Here is a 20,115-nt window from a genome sequence, read left to right as displayed (position 1 = left end):
CATATACATGCTTACACACGACTCGCATTAGACTCCTCACTCAAATTATTATCAAACCGAGAGTCTAACTACAGTCCTCCCATAGCACATACATGGCCTTACCTGCCATCTTGGGTCTTTTGGATACCAATATCTCTGATATGAGGCACACTGTTGACAATTCCCATCAGGATGAAACTGTACCTTCCAATGTTCTAGTTTTGCTTCACTCATGGGGCAGTTATCTATACCCTGTCAGTATATATGTAAATGTGCTTTTATGCAGCTGTGAGTGGTTTAACTCTTATTTCTAGCAATATGTGTGCTTCTAGCACATACAGTTACAATTAGAGATGAATAAATTTTGCCTATATGGTTTATATTGTGCCTAGCTACCCACATTAATTTTATACTACATGTGTGTGCGTGCTGAAAGAGTAACTTCCACATGTTTTCAGCTATGAAATACACTCACAAGATTTTGAACCACTGGTGCCATGTAGTGGGATTGAACCCGAAGTCAATGTGGCTACATGAAATGTAAAGTTGATGTTGCAATGTTAGCAGGCAAGAAATAGCAGCTGAATGACAAAGTTTGCTAGACAAGCAAGAGGCTGTATTTGTTTCATTAAATTCATTTAATTGAATTCTCTGGCAACAAAGGAATAGTCATTATTTATAACAGCACAAAAATTCACTAAATAATTGGCAAATACGATTTATTGATTGATGAATATCATCAAGGTACAACTCAGCTGAAATTGCAGGTTGCTGACTGGGCAAATTCATTTTTGGCATAGTTACGGTAAACCACGCCCGGGGCAAGCTGCAAAAATGCACCCCAATTACAAAATCCACAATATTATATAGTACTTATTTGTTACAAGTAATTAATGTAATTAAGTAATTAAGGCATAGGAGTGGTTGTGTGGTAAGTAGCTTCCTCCCCGTGGCGAGGAAGCTGGGAGTGTTTGGCACCAGGTAAGTGGAAGCCAAAAACAAGGAAAAGAAAAAGCAAGGGGTCTACTCTGGTGGTCGGACGCCTATCCTTCAGGAAAGCCATTACAAATTGCATCTGTAATGAGCAATGCTTTAAGCGAACATTGTAAATATAATGAAATTATTATTGTACATTTAAAATTGTAAATATTTAATTGATACAGCTACTTCACCCCTTTAATGTTTGTCTGTCCTTGTTCGTCCCCTCTTTGTAATGCCTTTATGGCAAATATTTATGAAATAAAGTAGCTTGCTCATGAACCACATGGTTCCGGGTTCAGTCCCACTGCGTGGCACCTTAGGCAAGTATCTTCTACTATAGCCTCAGGCCGACCAAAGCCTTGTGAGTGGATTTGGTAGACAGAAGCTTAAAGACGCCCGTTGTATATATAATCAAGGAAGATGGTGCATTAAATTGTTAAGATAAGGAGGTTTCATAAAAATAAACATTCAAATGATATATTTTGAATTACGGGCTGTAGCGAACCGGCAGGTAAACGAACCCAGGTAAAGTAGTTATTCCTAAAATATTGCTTTAAAACATTACTCATTTACTTGTTTCAGTCATTTCACTGTGGCCATGCTGGAGCACCTCCTTTAGTCGAGCTAATCGACCCCAGGGCTTATTCTTTGTAAGCCTAGTACTTATTGTATCAGTCTCTTTTGCCAAACCACTAAGTAACGGGGACATAAACACACCAGCATTGGTTGTCAAGTGATCATGGGGGACAAATACAGACACACAAACATACACACACATACATATATATATATATATATATATATATATATATATACATATATATATATATATATATATGTCCCCGTTACTTAGTGGTTTGGCAAAAGAGACTGATAGAATAAGTACTAGGCTTACAAAGAATAAGCCCTGGGGTCGATTAGCTCGACTAAAGGAGGTGCTCCAGCATGGCCACAGTGAAATGACTGAAACAAGTAAATGAGTAATGTTTTAAAGCAATATTTTAGGAATAACTACTTTACCTGGGTTCGTTTACCTGCCGGCTCGCTATAGCCTGTAATTTAAAATATATCATTTGAATGTTTATTTTTATGAAACCTCCTTCCTTATCTTAACAATTTAATGCACCATCTTCCTTGATTGAAACATTAAAAAACCTAATGTATGAAATGAGATGTAATAAAAAAAAAAAGTCTCATCTTTCTTGCTTTTGATGAGGCGCCCCCTTCAATCAGCGCCTAGGGCACGTGCCCCCTTACCCCACCCCCTAATTACGCTACTGGAACCCAACCTCGCTATGTTCAAATTCCAGCCCTCTGTAGGCATAATAAAAACTAAGGTGAAGTGAATATTTTCAAAACACATGAGTTTATACTTTAACAGAAAGTGATTAAACAAATTTTAAAATGAAGCTGTACATTCTCAAAAGTGAAAGATTTGTAGTGTGCAAAAACTTTTTAAAAACACTTTCATAAAAATAAATCGGAAAAATTATTTTTGAAATGAAAATATGAATACAAAACTGGGACAAATGACTATCTTGATGTAATCTTTTGGGATGCTGGGACTGTTGTTTGAAAACTAGGATGAATCCCAGAAAACTAGGATGTCTGGACTCTCTGCCTGGTGTTAACAAAAGAGACCATCAGAAACAAGCTAATGATAGAATTTCTAGATAACTGCTCAATCTGCTAGAAATTACCACACCCTATAATCTTAAAAATGAAGGACACATTAGACAGTGTAGTCCCAGGTATATTCTTTTATTCATTTCAACCCTAAGGCTGTGGCCATGTTGGGGCACCACTAGCATGTATTAAAATTGGAGAGGTCACAGCCAGAACATCTTTGGTGATAGTTCTGTCCGTTAGTGGTGAAATAATATTCTTTTCTACTCTAGGCACAAGGCCCGAAATTATTATTTTTTTTTGGGGGGGGGGGGGGCAGTCGATTAAATCGACCTCAGTACGCAACTGGTACTTAATTTATTGACCATGAAAGGATGAATGGCAAAGTCAACTTCGGTGGAATTTGAACTCAGAAAGTAAAGACAGATGAAATACTGTTAAGCATTTCGCCCGGCATGCTAACGTTTCTGCCAGCTTGCCACCTTAGTGGTGAAATAATATTAAACAGCAACATCCACCAAAACCTGATATTCTACAGTTGGATGTCCTTCTTATTACCAACCCCTGTTTTCCAGAGAAGGATCTTTTTTTTTTATTTCACTGATCTTCAACCCCTGTAACTGCCGGTCTTCAACCACTGAGTTACAGAAAATATTAGCCTCAATAGGTATTAAGACAAGAAAGTTACAACTGGACTGCCTTTAATGACATCTGGTTTATCAGTGTTTAATTGGGTCTATGCAATAACAACAACAACAATGAAAAAGATTTCAGCTAATAATCCTTTCTACTACAGACATAAAGCCTGAAATTTTGGGGGAGGGGGTAAGTTGATTACATCGACCCCAGTGTTTCACTGGTACTTAATTTTTTCAACCTCCAAAAGGATGTCAACCTTGGTGGAATTTGAACTCAGAATGTAGCGACAGGTGAAATACCACTAAGCATTTCATCCACTGTGCTAACGATTCTACCAGCTTGCCACCTTAATTTCAGCTAATAATGGAACCTCTACATGATCGTTTGATGTCCTAAAAGTAGTTGAAAAATCCCAGTAAAATCTCCACAATGTATTAAAAGGAAAAAAAAAAGCACTTTTTGAATAATTGTAACAATTATAGCAGCAGTCCTATCACTACCCTCTCTATCGTGACCACCTCCACCTATCCCTCTCCATTTTCTATTAATCAATGCCTCTGTGATGTCATTTCTATGTTCTATATTATTGATTTAGTACATACCTGAATACACACTCATGCATACACAGGTGCGTATATATACAGACATATACTTACACATACATATATTTACATATACATATATCTGTGTGTATGTATGTATATGTGTATGTGTGTATATATGTGTGTGTGTGTAATGCTGATGATGATATACATATATACACACATATATATATTTGCTCTTTCCTTCAGGGTTGTTTGGTACCATGATGGCTATTGGAATGCTAGTCGGTTTCTACAACTTCAGAGCCAATAATTTCAGCAACTTGCCTTCTCACAGACTTGAAGATGCCTTAGATGCCATGAAACAGATCGGTTCCTCCTGGCGAATATCTTTATCTGTTCTTGGTAAGAATCTCTTTTTCTTTTTCGTTTTTTTTTTGAATTCTTAAAATTTTTTTTCCTTCTTTCTTTTTCTGAAAGTTGCATTATTTTTACTCTAACTCATTTTCCTTCTCTCTCTCCTTACATATAAGGATGTAAGAGTACAAACATATGTACATACACATGCATGCACACATATATTAGTATATAAGCACACTCATGTATACGTATATACACATATATATGCATACGCCTACATAGATATGTATGTATTTATGAGTGTGCGTGTGTGTGTGTGTGTGTGTGTGTGCATACTTAAATAAGGATATGATTTTAAACTGTTTTAAAGTATGCTTCAAAATATCAACAAAACATTTACTAATGGAATTACTCTTTACTAGTAACAGAATGAATTTTAACGTGTGTGTGTGTGCATGTATGTGTGTGCATGTACATACATATATATATATGTATATATCTACATATATATATATATATACACATACACACACCAACACATACACATACATATATATGTATACATATGTGTATATTCATACATATTCATACGTACATATACATACACAGATACATAAATACACAGACACAGACACACACATATCAAATTAAATACACAACTGAAAGAACTCCTAATAGTTTCATGCTATTATGATACTTGAGCAGACATTTTTATAAATTACGCCATGTATCTTAAAGCAACATGTGTAAATGTGAAGGTTCATGGCTCAGTGGTCAGGGTATTGCCCTTGCAATCACCAGATCATGTGTTTGATTCCCAGACCAGGTGAGCACATCGGGTTCATGAGCAAAACACTTCATTCTATGTTGGTCCAGTCCACTCAGTCATAAGTGGGAGTGTTGGCCAGCTTGTGTAACCAGTGGGTGGTGTCATTCAAAAGCTGAAACAATGCAAAGCACATTGTGACCAGTGATGCATAACAACATCCAATAGTCTGGTCAATCACATGATATATATATATATATATATATATATATATATATAGATATATAAATATATAGGTGCAGATGTAATTGTGTGGTAAGAAGCTTGCTTCCCAACCACATGGTTCCAAGTTCAGTCTCACTGTGTGGCACCTTGGGCAAGTGTCTTCTACTCTAGCCTCGGGCCAACCAAAGCCTTGTGAGTAGATTTGATAGATGGAAACTGAAAGAAGCCCATCATGTATACACACACACACACACACACACACACACACATATATGCATATGAATATACTTGACTTACATTGACATGAAGAAAGTGTTTGACAGGGTCCCCTGTTCCCTTGCCTGGTGGTCAATGCAAAAACTAGGGATAGATGAGTAGTTAGTGAGAGCTGTACAAGCCATGTACAGAGATGCTGTCAGTAAGGTGAGGGTTGGTAATGTGTATAGTAAAGAATTCTGGGTGGGGGTTCACCTAGGATCAGTCTTCAGCCCCCTCTTATTCATCACAGTCCTCCAGGCAATAACAAAGGCATTCATGCCCCTGGGAGCTCCTCAATGCTGACGACCTTGCTCTAATAGCTGAGTCACTATCAGAATTAGAGGAGAAGTTTCAGATGTGACAGCAAGAATTAGAATCGAAGGGCCTTAGTGTCAATCTAGCAAAATCCAAAGTCTTAGTAAGTAGGAAGGTAGACAAATTACAGATCCCTTCAGGTAGTTGGCCCTGCTCAATCTGCAGAAAAGGCGTAGGCAGAAACTCCCTAAGATATACTCAGTGTAAGCTATGGACACATAAGGGGTGCAGCAATATCAAAGGAAAGCTAACTGGGAAGATTTTTTTGTGTGTGGCAAATGTACAGGGGCAATAAACACTAAAAATATGCAGAAAACAGCTTTTGTCACATGCCAGGAGGAAAAACTAGAAGTAGTTCATAGCTTCCATTACCTCCGTGATCAAGTCAGTAGCAGGGTTGGATGCTCTGAGAGTGTAACTGTTCAGAGAGCTCCTACTGCTGCTGGTAACAAAGGGCCTCTCGCTCAGAGTGAAAGGTAGACTCTATGATGCATGTGTGTGAACAGCCATGCTACATGGCAGTGAAACATGGGCTGTGACTGCTGAGGACATGTGTAAGCTTGCAAGAAATGAAACTAGTATGCTCCGCTGGATGTGTAATGTCAGTGTGCATACATGACAGAGTGTAAGCACCCTGAGAGAGAAGTTGGAGATAAGAAGTATCAGATGTGGTGTGCAAGAGAGACAACTGTACTGGTATGGTCAAGTGTTGTGTATGGATGAGGTCAGCTGTATGAAGAAGTGTCAGAAGTTCTCAGAAGCTGAGCACACTCAGATTTTGAGAACTAAATGAGCACCAAAGAGTGATCCATATCAGTACTTAAGTAGAACAAGAGCCACTACAACAGTTTACAGATGACCAGTGTTTTGTTGGCCTATATTAGCAGGTTCAATTCCATTTGCAAGTGTTGGGTAGTCTGTTTAGAAGATCAGTAAAACATTATGGAAGAAGAAGAGGGAGGAGGAGGAGGCGAGGGAGGAGGAGAGGGAGGAGGAGGAGGAGGAGGAGGAGAAGAAGAAGAGGTGTTAGTAGTAGTAGAGAATTAGAACAAAATAAGAAAGAAAATGAAAAAGACAGAGTAACGGGAGGAGGAGGAGAAAACAAAAGAAAGGTAGGAGAAATAGGAAGAAAGAAAAAAAACACAAAAGTAAAGTAGGAGAAATAGAAAAGTAAAGAACAAAAATGAAGTAAAAGTGTGAGAGTAAAGAAAGAGAAAAACAATAGAAAACCAGAGGAAGAAAAATTAAAATTAATGTTATTTAGCAATTCTTTCTATTGTTCTGGAACTTTCTTTTCCTTCATCTTCTTCTATCCATCTTCCTTTTTTTTATGCTGTCAAATTTTACTCCTATTCTGGTATTTAGTATTTTTTCTAAATTTTTTTTTCTTCTTACTCATTTTTCTTCTTTTTTTCTTATCTTCTATACATTTTTTAATAACAATAAAAAAAATCTTAAGAATAGTTAGAAAGTAAAAACATCTTTTTTTTCCTTAACCATTCTTACCTCAAGACATGATGATAATATTTCAATGCAATGACAATGTTTTACATCTTACATATAACATTTTTCTTACATTATTTTAAATTTAAACTTTGATTGTTGTATTGCTTCTTTTTATATTTTTGATGCATAGTTTATCATTATTATTATTACTATTATTATTATTGTTGTTTATTATGAGAGGATGTCTTTATCATGTCCTAAGAGAAAGTTGAATTTGCTGCAGTTTACTTGATGGACACTACATTTTCTTTTTTTTCCCCCTTTAAAGAAGAATGTTTGAATGTTTTCCCCCTTGTTACTTACTGGAGGAAAAAATTAAGACTCGTCCTTGGACACTTTTATATATTTTTATATAGTATATTGATGCTTTTGTTTGCTCATAATTTAATGAGGCTTCTATTGGGGAGAGCTGGAAGAAGAAGGAGTTCTAATCATTAAACATAATAGCAATGAATATGCCCCCAAAGAAAATCTTGAGAACAAAAACGCAGTTTGGAAAAAAGAAGAAAAAAAGAAATTAGCGAAGGGCAATGACAATTTCATAAGCAGACTTGTTTATAAACTCATACATTCCCACTTCAGTAAGCACAAGTGAGGAAAATGTAAAATTTGAAAACAGAAATAAATACTCAGAAATTGAAATTTATTGTTTTCAAATGTTACAAATCAAAACGAAATATTAGTTTCAAATCTCAGCACAAGGCCACTAGTTTTAGTGGGTGGGGTGTAAGTCAATTATATCGACCCCCCCATGTCTAACTGGTACTTATTTCATTGACCTCCAAAAGGATGAAAGGCAAAGTTGGCTCCAGTACCTTTTGAACTCAGAACATAAAGTTGGAAGAGATGTAACTAAACATTTTTTCTGGTGCAGTAATAATTTTGCCAACTCACCGCTGAGGTCAAAAAGAAATATTGAAAATATCAGCTCTCAGAAAAAAATAACTAAGAAAATGTGGAGAAATATGTCCAAGAGACTGTAGCTCCTTGCAAGGAGGAAAGTGACATAGCTTTTTAAAAAAAAAAAATAGAGATAGGGTTTTATATGTTCTTAAGCGAGCGTTTCAAAGGAACCCTAGTGAATGGAATGTATGATGTGTACACCATCAACCAGAACAGGGTGTATGGAAGCCTGGTCTTTAAAACTGAAAACCAATTGAAGTTATGAGTAGAGCTGGTGTCCAGCACATCTGCCTATAGGTTGGTGATGTGGTAATTGGGGGAAACACAACTCGGAGTCTATAATCTGAGTCATTGGCTTGTTGTTGTTTTTGTGAAAGGCAGTGAGTGCAGAGATGACATGCACAACAACATGTTGTCATGTAGCATCTGCTTGGGTATACTCACACAAAAACCACAAGGTTATCTTGGAATTCTATTCTTCTGTGGGGGCATAAGCACATGCAGTTGGACCAGGGGTGTTGAGCAGAAAGCCTAGATACTAGACATGTGGGAGAAAGAGCCACTTAAGGATATTTTGCCCACAAGGGTTGGAAAAGTAAGAGTGGAAGAAGAGTGGTGGGCAACAGTATAAACAGAAACAATACAATAAGTTCCCAAAACAGTTGTTTACAAAGCTAGTAAAAAAAAAATCCATTTCATTCTCAAAGCACTTAACTGTATAGGTGATTTATCAGGCTTAAATGACCAGAGACACATAACATCATGGTCACTTTAATTTTGTAAACAAAAAATTCCTGGAATGAAATTCTACTGGTAAGCTTTCAAGCAAGGTAGGGTTATTCCTGTTACATTGGTTCTAGCCTTGTCCATAACAGTTTTCAAAGCTGGTAGCTATTTGACAAATGGGGAATTTCATGTTTGAAACAGGAATTTTCTATGATGTGGGCATGACTGAACACTTCTTTTCTGGAGTTTAAAAAAGTCCATGGATCAAGTGAGTTTTCAGGATCCTTCCTCTCTCAGCCAAGTGAAGCTTACACCCTTTGCTCCTGTTGAAGTATGGTTCCAGTTGTTCTAGAAGCTTCCATTTAATTATGTATAGCCTACCCTCCTCTTTTAAATATCATAAGACACAAATATATATATATATATATATGTATGTATGTATGTGCATGCATAAATGCATGTGTCTATAAGCACACGTGTTTACATTTCCCTATAACTTTGCAAATACATCGCATCTGAATTCACATCTTCACAAAGATGTGATATTTGTTCCAATTCCTTATATCCTGTGTTCAAATCCTGCCAACATCAACCTTGCTTTTAATCCATTCTGGGTCAATAAAATAAGGAACCAGTCAAGCATTTGGTTTCAGAAGCAAATTTTCATCAAGTCACATCATAATTTTGGTGATATAGAAGTTGTTATTTAACTCCGAGTCATCCTAAATCAAGCAGATCTATGTTCAAAGGCTTTCCAGCCATGATCATCCCAAAGGATGTTTTTCTGACATAATCTACCTAGAACTACATTGGTCAATGGTTTTTTAAAAAAATGTTACTATTAAAAGTAAGCTGCTATTTCTAGCTGGTCAAGCAACTACATAGAGCCTTTGATAGTTTGATGGCTCTGGTAGTGGTAGTGGGCATAGTAATGGTTAGGAGAGGTAGTGGTAAGGTAGATGGTAGTGATAATTGTACCAGTGGTGAATGGTGACTTAATGGTGGTGGTGGCACTGGTAATGGTGGGGATCACAATAACAGTGGTCAGGATGATGGTGGTATTGAAGTTGGTGGAAGTGGTGGTGGTGATGGTAATAGCAGAGACAGTAGTGAGGATGGTGGTAGTGGTGGTGGTGGACAGAGGGTACATCTCATATTTATTTTAGATGTCTTAGTGTAAGACTCCTGTTTTATTATGTGTTTCACTGGTAAGTTAGATTTGCCAAAACCAAAAAAGAAATCTTGTGATCAAAGTCATAATTATATTGTTTGTTTGATGATTGTAATAATTTATTCAAATTTGTGCATTTTGCATAGCTTGGACAAACATCTTATTCTTAATTAGAATGTGCAATTTACAAGAATGATTACAAAAATCTATTTAAGATATTAGCTTGTCAGCCATTCATTAAGTTAAGCCAGGTGTAAATTTCCTCACCATTTAATTTGATAAATGAACTGAGAATTTCATAAGCAGTTATAGAATAAGTAATAATTTCTTAATCACTCTGCTGTCTGTGGAAAAATATTTTTGGTGTTATCGTACTTGTTCTGGTTGTTGTCATTGATTTTTGTTGTTGTTTTCTTTATTGATTAGCCTTGATCAGCTAGTTTTGTTTGAGCTGACTTAAAGCTCAGATGTTAGCCAATCGAATGCATAACAGTCAGAGCATTCATCATTCAACCGTGATGTCTTTTAGACTGGTCCAAGATCACACTTCCTATTCCATTCTGCTGTATTGAAATTTATGCTCTAGTCTTTTCATACATGATCAAATATCTTAGCAAGGTATCTTAAGAAAAAGTCAGAGTGGACTAAAATGATTTCAAGTCATTTAAACTGGGAGTTCTCAAACAGAATGGATTCCACTCCTGATGGGGTTTCAGGGAGGGAGCTAGCACTATTTAATACAATGCAGTGTTCTGTAGATTTATGTACTTCCATAGAACTGTAGTTTGTTTTATTTATTCTATAACATTTAACATTTGAGGCACAATGGCCCAGTGGTTAGGGCAGCGGACTCACGGTCATAGGATCGCGGTTTCGATTCCCAGACCGGGTGTTGTGAGTGTTTGTTGAGCGAAAACACCTAAAGCTCCATGAGGCTCCGGCAGGGGATGGTGGCGAACCCTGCTGTACTCTTTCACCACAACTTTCTCTTACTCTTTCTTCCTGTTTCTGTTGCACCTGTAATTCAAAGGTCAGCCTTGTCACTCTGTGTCACGCTGAATATCCCCGAGAACTACGTGTCTGTGGAGTGCTCAGCCACTTGCACGTTAATTTCACGAGCAGGCTGTTCCGTTGATCGGATCAACTGGAACCCTCGATGTCATAAGCGACGGAGTGCCAACAACAGCAACATTTAACATGGTTTATATTTATAAAATTTCAGATTAATTTAATAAAAGATTACTATTTCAATTTTTGATCTGTGGAGATATGCCATTCATAGTTTTCTTTGATTTATTCTTGGTTTTCTATTTACTGAATTTTGAACCATCGTGCGTGTCAGAAATAGAGTAGACATTGATTCAGATATTTAATATGGATTCGTACTTATCATCATAGAAGATGAAGAAAAGCCTTAAAATGCATTTTGTAATGAACTTTGTCAAATAATTCTGTGAAACCAACAAAGTTAAAGGAAAATTTACAGAATCTTCATCATCAACAGAAAGACAAGGACAAAAGTTGTTTTTTTTTCAGTGTTATGAGAATGCTTTTAGAAAGACGTTAGATTCACCTAGGTTATTTCAAGAAAGTAATGGAAGGATTATTGAAGGTTTTTGTGCCATTACACTAGAGATGGAAGAGAAAAAAAAAGGAAAAGAAAGAAAAAAAAACATGGAAAGCAGAAAAACAAAAAGAAACAACAGGAAAAACTTTGGTCAAGCCTTTTGTTTTCAAAATAGCTGAAATTGTAATAGAAAATAAATTGAAATTAAGAACTGCAGAAGTTTCACTCTCCAAGCCATACTGTTCAAAGAAGAATCAATTCTAAGACTATTGATATTTAGAAACAATTTGTACAGGAGATCAACATAGCTGCATTTGTCTTATTTGCAGTTCAACTTGAATTCGTTTGTATAGCTTTATGTTTCCCAGGTTAATGATTGTAAGATAGGTTCACTCAGGGTTATTTAAAGAGGGGCTGTTCTTTTGCTTACGTCTTGAAAGAGCTACCAAAGACCTCAGATATTTTGGAAACGGTTTTTATCTTAAATTTGACCTGAATATTATTTGTGGGATAATGTTCGTGGATGTATCACAGATGGAACACCAATGATATTTGCAACAAAACTGATGTTTGAACTTCCAAAGTGAAAGACAATCATTGTATGTTCCCTCAAGTACTGACCTCAAAATTTCTTCCAGTTCCATCACAGAAGGTTTTAGATTAAACATTTCAGAAAAAGAATTTCAACGAAGAGGGAGACCTCAGCTTCTCAGCCACTTACCTTTTGACATAGTCAACAACTGCTTGAGTTTTACACAAAATGTTTGAAGATTTTTAAAGTGGAGATGTAATTGAAAAAAACGTTTTTGAGCTTTGAAATGAACTTGTTTTTAAATTCTTCATAAGATGGAATCGTTTTCTTGGTTGAATGGTGAGGAATAGATCATTCACCTTGCCTATTTGATTGATATTCTTAATCAATCGAATATTCAGAATCTTCAGATGCCAAGAAGGAATACAAACATAAAATTCATTGATTACATCAGGCATGGCTGTGCAGTAAGAAGTTTGCTTCCCAGCCACATGGTTCTGGGTTTAATTCCACTGCTTGGCACATTGAGCAAGTGTCTTCTACTATAGCTCAGGCCGACCAAAACCTTGTGGATTTGGTAGATGGTAACTGAAAGTAGCCCGTCGTATATATTAACTAATTCCACTGGCCTTAGCAAATACATATGGCACCTTAAATCAAAAGGAATTACGTACAATTTAAAATGGGAAATAGTTTGTAAGGCTAAATCTTACCGAAAAGGCAGTAAATTCTGCTCCTTATGCACTAACGAGTTTAAGGAGATACTATTCACTAATAATAGAAAAATGAACGAAAAATTAAATGCAGACATAAACTCAATTTTTTTATATTATCTACTTGGTTATGACCTCATAATAGGGTATAAGTCCAGGCAGTTAGTTACGATAGCCTTGTGATTATTACTCTGCTGGTTAATAGATATACGTTAACTTTAGTCTTATTATACTTAATGTTTAAATCCCTAGCAGTAATTAGTCATGCTAGTACGTAGGTCCTGATTACACGTGGTTCGAGTTAATATTTATTTTCTACTCAGAGTTGTTTATAAGTCCACCGTAGTACTACCTTCCTTCAACTTTTGTCTTTTTTAGTTTTGTATATTTTATGTAGCCTTAATTACTTTTACATGTTTGCGCCCATCACTTATTTGATTATTTTTTCTTCTACTCTTTCACATAGCAGCATAATATCGTTCGATTCCAGGTCTACGCACTTACCTTATCATCATTTTTTCTTAGTTTTTCTTCCCTCTTCTCCTTCTACACCATATATTTCTTTGCTTTTGGATAGTACCTCATTCAGCCAAGTTTCCTCGTTAAGTTAAGTGATGTTGCTCTTTTCCTTATATTCTTGCACGATTTTTCCCCTTTACTAGCTAATCACACTTTCGCTGTATATGTTTCCCTTTACCTTATCTACAGGTATTATCTCCCCAATTGACGTTTTATGCCTTAAATTTGACAGATATTTATTGCTATTTGATGTGTTTTATTATAAAACCTTGACAATTTCCTTTGTACTAAATGTTGCTTAAACGGACAGATTTTTATACTTTTCTTATTTTATGCATTTTAAAATTTAAGATACGTTTTTGAAGTTACCTGACCTGAAGAGTGTCCTCATATTAGGTGGTATCTATCTTGTTCGATTCATTGTAGATTGATCAGATATTTCCCACTGTTATTTTTAATTCTTAGTCCAATATTTCATATATTGTATGTATTATAAATTCTCCCTTAGATTTTTTTAGATTTTTAAACTAGTTTTGTATAGTACACTTTTCTTGATGGTGTCTGATCTCCTTCTTCGTGCGAGTTGCACCATGGTGGTTCTTCTCTAAATTATTAAAATATTTTTCAATACATAACTCAATTTGTTATCAAATTGTATTTCCTTGCAAGTTCGGATTTTTTAATTCTCTAACATTTTAATATATATATATATATATATATGTATGTATGTATATGAGTTTGTCCCCCACCATCACTTGATAACTGATGTTGGTGTGTTTACTTCCCTGTAACTTAGCAGTTTAGCAAAAGAAACTGATAGAATGTGTACTAGACTTACGAAGAACAAGTCCTGGGGTTGATTTTTTAACTAAAGGCGGTGCTCCAGCATGGCCGCAGTCAAATGACTGAAACTAGCAATGGAATCAAAACCCTCACCAAATCTTGTGGTTGATACCGAACACCAAGAACTTTGAGAATTTGCAGCAATTGACAGACTACAAAATGAATCCAGACAATTTCTTCCTGAATTCAATGAGGAAGAGATGGGTTTAATGTGAAATCCATTTAAATTGTCAGCGGAAAGATTTATTGGTGATTGCTAAGATGAATTTATGGACCAGAAGAATTAGCCAGGAGCAAGAGATATGTCCAATGAAATACCAATTACAGAATTTTAGCCTATGATGTATCATTCTTATTCAAAAGTTTCAGAAAGTGCTATAGATATATATTGATTCTAAATGTATCAACATATGTTTGTGAGACAAGGTTTTCAACTCTGTTGCAAATGAAAATAAAGACATGAAATAAATAGGAAGTAAAGAATGGTCTGCATTGTTCCCTTTCAAGTATCCCCTCTTCATATCATAGAATTGAGAATAAAAGAAGAAAAAAAACTACAAATATACGACCCCAACCATAAAAAACCAAATAAACAAAATGTCACAGGTTCCTCATTGACTAATTTTCATTTGTTTAAAATAATTACGATACACTGGCATTCTACTTCTTTTTTAATTGAAGTATGCTTCATTAACTTTAGTCTGTGAAGTAATTAGTTATGAATATAAAAAAAAAACTGCTTTTTCGCAAATTTTAAAATTTATTCTCATTTTCTATTGCGATGCAATTTGTAACACTTCATTTTAGAAAAAGAATCTAAATAACTTCATTCATTCGATCATTTATCTTCTGCTTTTTCTTGTGAGCATGGGTTTGATAAGGACTTGCTTGAGACAGGATTCTTCAGTTGGATGCTCTTCCTATTACCAACCCTTACCTGTTTTCGGTTGTATCAATGTAACTGGGTACTATTCAACCAGCCCACAGGATAACACACTAAATAGGACAGCCTGCCTGACTGTCTGTCTGTCTTCGCTATAGAATTTATACTAAAAGGTCACGTGATAAATATGGCGTCTATTACCCAGAAGTACATGCGTATTATAATTACTAAGATAATAACGAAAATAGCGAAAAAGAAAATCTACCTGAAATAAAAAGTTTCTTGAGGATTAAAAATACTGAAATACTTAAAACTCTCAGATTTACGCAGAATACTAACTATACCAAATACGAAAATTCTATATTACGTAAATAACGCTATGAAAATTAATACTGAAAAGTCACGTGATAAACATGGCGTCCATTACCAGAGGTAAATACGTATTATAATTACTAAAATAATAACGGAAATATCGAAAAAGAAAATATACCTAAAATAAAAAGTTTATTGAAGATTAATAATACTAAAATACTTAAAACTCTCAGATTTACGCAGAATACTAACTATACCAAATACGAAAGTTATATATTACTTAAATAATGTTATGAAACATTGTAAAAGACTGCTCATATTATCGATGAATACTTAAAGTAAAGGTAGTTATATGTTCCAATTTTGTATAATGTTGTGATGATTAAAGTGTATTCTAAAGCTAATTTGATGTATTTTACGCTACTGATCATAACTATAAGTTGGTACCTAATCCTAGGTTTAAATAAATAAATTAGTTATCTAAACTTGTTATATAAGTAATTTAATTTATGTCTGCATTTAATATTACGTTCATCGTGGGAGTTAACTAATTTTTTATTAGCTAATAATATCTCATTAAATTCGTTAGTACATAATAAGCAGAATTTATTCCCTATCCTATATGATTTAGCCTTGTAAACTATTTCCCATTTTAACTCGTATTCTATTCTTTTTGATTTAAGTTCCCAAATGTATTTACTAACGCCCGTAGAGTTCGTTAAATTTCTGTTCTTAAAAGAATTCATATGTTGGGCCACCCGGGCGTAGTATATAAATGTTTAGTGATTTTGAAGGATAATAACTGTAGTAATAATGATAACATAAATACTACTTACATTGGATCGACTTCCAATAAAATTAAATCTGTATGATGCATGTGTGTGAACTACCATGCTACACGGCAGTGAAACATAGACCATGACTGCTGAGGACATGCGTAGGCTTGTGTGTACACAACAGAGTGTAAGTGCCCCAAGAGAAAAGTTGGGCATAAGAAGTATTAAATGTGGTGTGCAAAACTGTGCTGGTATGTGTTACATATGGATGAGGACGCTTGTGGAAGGAATCTGTGGAAGAGGCAGACCCAGGAAGACATGGAATGAGGTGGTGAAGCATGACCTTTGAACACTGGGCCTCACAGAGGCAATAACAGGAGACAGAAATCTTTGGAGATATGCTGTGATTGACCTGGCAACTAAATTGAGATCACAGCCATGCATGTCCAGTCCAGCTAAGAGTACCCCTGATGCATCAGGTGATATGATACACTTGAGAAGACCTGTTGAGTCAAGTAAAACCAATATTGTAGTTGTGGCCAGTGCCCCCTGACTGGCTCCAGTGCTGGTAGCACAAAAAAGCACCACTCAAACATGGCCAATGCCAGTACCCCCTGACTGGCTCCTGTGCTGGTGGCACGAAAAAGCACCATCCGAATTTGACCGATGCCAGTACCCACTGACTGGCTCTCATGCCAATGGTCTATAAAAAGCACTATCCAAACGTGATTGATGCCAGGCCCACCTGACTGACTCCTATATCGATGGCATGTAAAAAGTACCCACTACACTCTCATAGTGATGGCGTTAGGAAGGGCATCCAGCTGTAAGCTGTAGAAACATTGCCAGATCAGATTGGAGCCTGGTGCAACCACTAGCCCTCCAGACCTTAGTTAACCCATCTAGTCCATGCCAGCATGGAAAACAGACGTTAAAGAATGATGATGACGATATATACATATATATACATATATATACATATATATATATATATATATATATATATATATATATATATATATATATATATATGAGTGTGTGTGTGACGGGCATCTTTCAGTTTCTGTCTTCCAAATCCACTCACAAGGCTTTGGTTGTCCCAAGGCTATAGCAGAAGACACTTGGCCAAGTTGCCATGCATTGGGACTGAACCCAAAATCATGTGGTTGGGAAGCAACCTTCTTACTACATACCCACCTCTCCACACACACACACACACACACACACACACACACACACACACACATACATACATACATATATATATATATATATATATATATATATATATATATATATATATATATGGGAGAATATACAAAAAATAACAACAGACGAGGACAGGTGGTGTAAATAACAAAAGTATATATTAGTATGACGCTCGGGAATACGGAAAGTCTTTGACGTTTCGAGCTACGCTCTTCAACAGAAAGAATACGGAGACAAGGAGAAAAACACGGAGAAAAAAAATTGAATAGTGTTCAGTCAACGGTCAATCATAATAATGGCCGATCATAACAATGACTGACCGGAAGTTAGAAATTCTTATTTCAGGAGAGCTAAGAAAGGGGGAGATAACAAACGGTGATCGGGAACGAGGGGCTGTGTGTGGGAGGTAGACTGCTGGTGATCTTGACGTATGTAGTGTGAAAATGGGGGAAGGGAGAAAGGAAGAAAGTAGTTGGTCAGTTGTAGTGTGTGCGTGGTGTGATGCGAGGGTATTGGTGTGGTGTGCGTGGTGTGATGCAAGGGTATTGGTGTGACATTTTCAGAAACTAAATTCCTTCACAATCTCAGAATATAAAAGATACATTCTCAAGGTATATTCAGTGGGGCTGAACCTGGATCTCATGATGGCAAAACAAACTGCTTAACCACACAGCTATGTTTGTACCAATATAGAAAAAGAAAGATTTTTCAATATCATACACATATGGCTTGGAATGCACCTTTTGACTGAGATAATCTTGGGGAAAGTGAGGGGACGATGCTCTAAAATATGGAGAGAAAATGGTGCATGAATGAAAAAATGGTTGAGTAAGAATTATTGATTTAGAATCTCTGGAGATGCTTTGGTAATTTACTATTAAATTTGAGTAGAGTCTGTTAATAAATATTGCAGCTATTTCAAATCATGTGTGTGGGAGAGTTTTGGGGGTTTCCTGGATTGACAAAATGGAAGGATAGTGATGCTAGGAAAGTATGAAACATTAGTGTTTCAAAGACAGTAGTAGTAGTAGTAGTAGTAGTAGTAATGTTGGTAGTGGTGGTGGTGGAAGTGTTAGTAGTTGTGGTGGCAGGGGTGGTGGTTGTGGTGGTAGCGGTGACGGTAGAGTGGTAATAGAAATAGTGGTTGCAGTAGAGTAGAGTTGAATAACAGTGATGGTAGTAGTAGAAGTAGCAGCAGTAGCAGTGGTGCTGGTGCTGGGTGGCAGGGACGGTAATGGTGGTGGTGGTAGCTGTGATGATGGTGACGGCAGTGTAGTGGTAGTAGTAGTAGTTGTTGTGGTGACAGTAGTAGTAGATGGTAGAGCAGTAGTAGTAGTGGTGCAGTGATGGAGTGGTAGTTTTAGTAGTGATGGTGGTAGTAGTTTTAGAGTAGTAGTAGTAGTAAGAGTGAGCAGAAGTGTTGTTTATATTGTTAAAGGTTCTATGAAAAGATTTTTTTTTCCCCTCTTTGCTTTCCATTACTTTTTTTAACCCATTGCTTGCCATGAGTCCCATATAGGGATCTGCCGGTTGTTCATTGTATTTAAAGTGAATTGCTTATGTACATAGCATTTGCAGAGGCTCGTTTAACAATATTTAGCAGTTAGTTTGTTATTATTAACTCTGGCCAATTCTAGAAGACATTTTGTCATAAATCGCAATTTTTGAACTACCAAAATATTGACTTGTTTTGAAAATGTTTTTTTTTTTTTTAGCATTTCCCATTTATATCATTCATTGATATTTCATACAGATTCACATTTGATTCTATAGTTAAAAAAAAAATATTTATTATTGCAATTGAATAGAAAAGGATAAATATGTTTTTTTTGCAGCGACCCCACTTGGGACTTTCTGAAAAAAATTATCGTAATTTCCAAAATAATTCACATATGAAGAAAATTTAAATACTATATATTATTTAAACTCCCAAGACACCCGGCAAAGTCAGAAGACATGAAGTAAAAAGATTGGTAGTTAATGGGTTAAAATAGGGAATTACTAAGGTGACGAGATGGCTGAACCGTTAGCACACCAGGTAAAATTCTTAGAAGCATTGTCTTTATGTTCTGGGTTCAAACACAGCTGGGGTCAACTGCCTTTAATCCTTTAGGAGTTGATGAAATAATTACTAGTTGAGCATAGGGGTCAAATTAATCAACTTAGCTCCTACCCTGAAATTGCTGGCTTTGTGAGTACTTGTGCCGGTGTCATGTGAACAAAACATTCGAGCGAGGTCATTGCCAGCGCCGCTGGACTGATTCCTGTGCAGGTGGCATGTAAAAATGCCATTTGAGCATGCCTGTTGCCAGTACTGCCAGATTGACCCTGTTGCCAGTACCGCCAGATTGGCCCTCATGCCGGTGGCATGTAAAAGCACCCACTACACTCTCGGAGTGGTTGGCGTTAGGAAGGACATCCAGCTGTAGAAACTTTGCCAGATCAGATTGGAGCCTGGTGCAGCCTTCTGGCTTGCCAGTCCTCAGTCAAATCGTCCAACCCATGCCAGCATGGAAAGCGGACGTTAAATGATGATGATGATGAGGATGATGAATATAGGGAATTACTTGTAACAACTGTTTCTAATATAGGTATAAAGCTTGAAATTTAGAAGTGAAGGCACGCTTATTATATCAGCTTCAGTACTTAAGTGGTACTTTATCTTACTGACCCCAAAAAGATGAAAGGCAAATTCAACCAGGTTGGAGTCCAAACTCAGAATATAAAGAGGCTGAAGAAATTCCACAAAACATTCTTCTTTTTT

The 20,115-nt window shown here is 36.2% G+C and overlaps 1 protein-coding gene across 1 annotated transcript in view; it reads left to right on the top strand.

Annotated features, from left to right (window-relative positions):
* The window catches only part of LOC106870267 (solute carrier family 35 member F6-like), a 478,944-nt gene that overhangs the window by 442,647 nt on the left and 16,182 nt on the right, over positions 1-20,115 (top strand). The window contains exon 6 of the mRNA XM_052969764.2: positions 4,017-4,172. Within this exon, the coding sequence (XP_052825724.1) occupies positions 4,017-4,172 (156 nt within the window). The remainder of the gene's footprint in view (positions 1-4,016; positions 4,173-20,115) is intronic.

This window comes from Octopus bimaculoides, chromosome 7, assembly GCF_046866305.1.
Source record: "Octopus bimaculoides isolate indiv1 chromosome 7, ASM4686630v1, whole genome shotgun sequence".
NCBI lineage: Eukaryota > Metazoa > Mollusca > Cephalopoda > Octopoda > Octopodidae > Octopus > Octopus bimaculoides.
The sequence above is the reverse complement of the archived record's forward strand: the minus strand, read 5'-3'. Positions and strand labels throughout refer to the sequence as shown.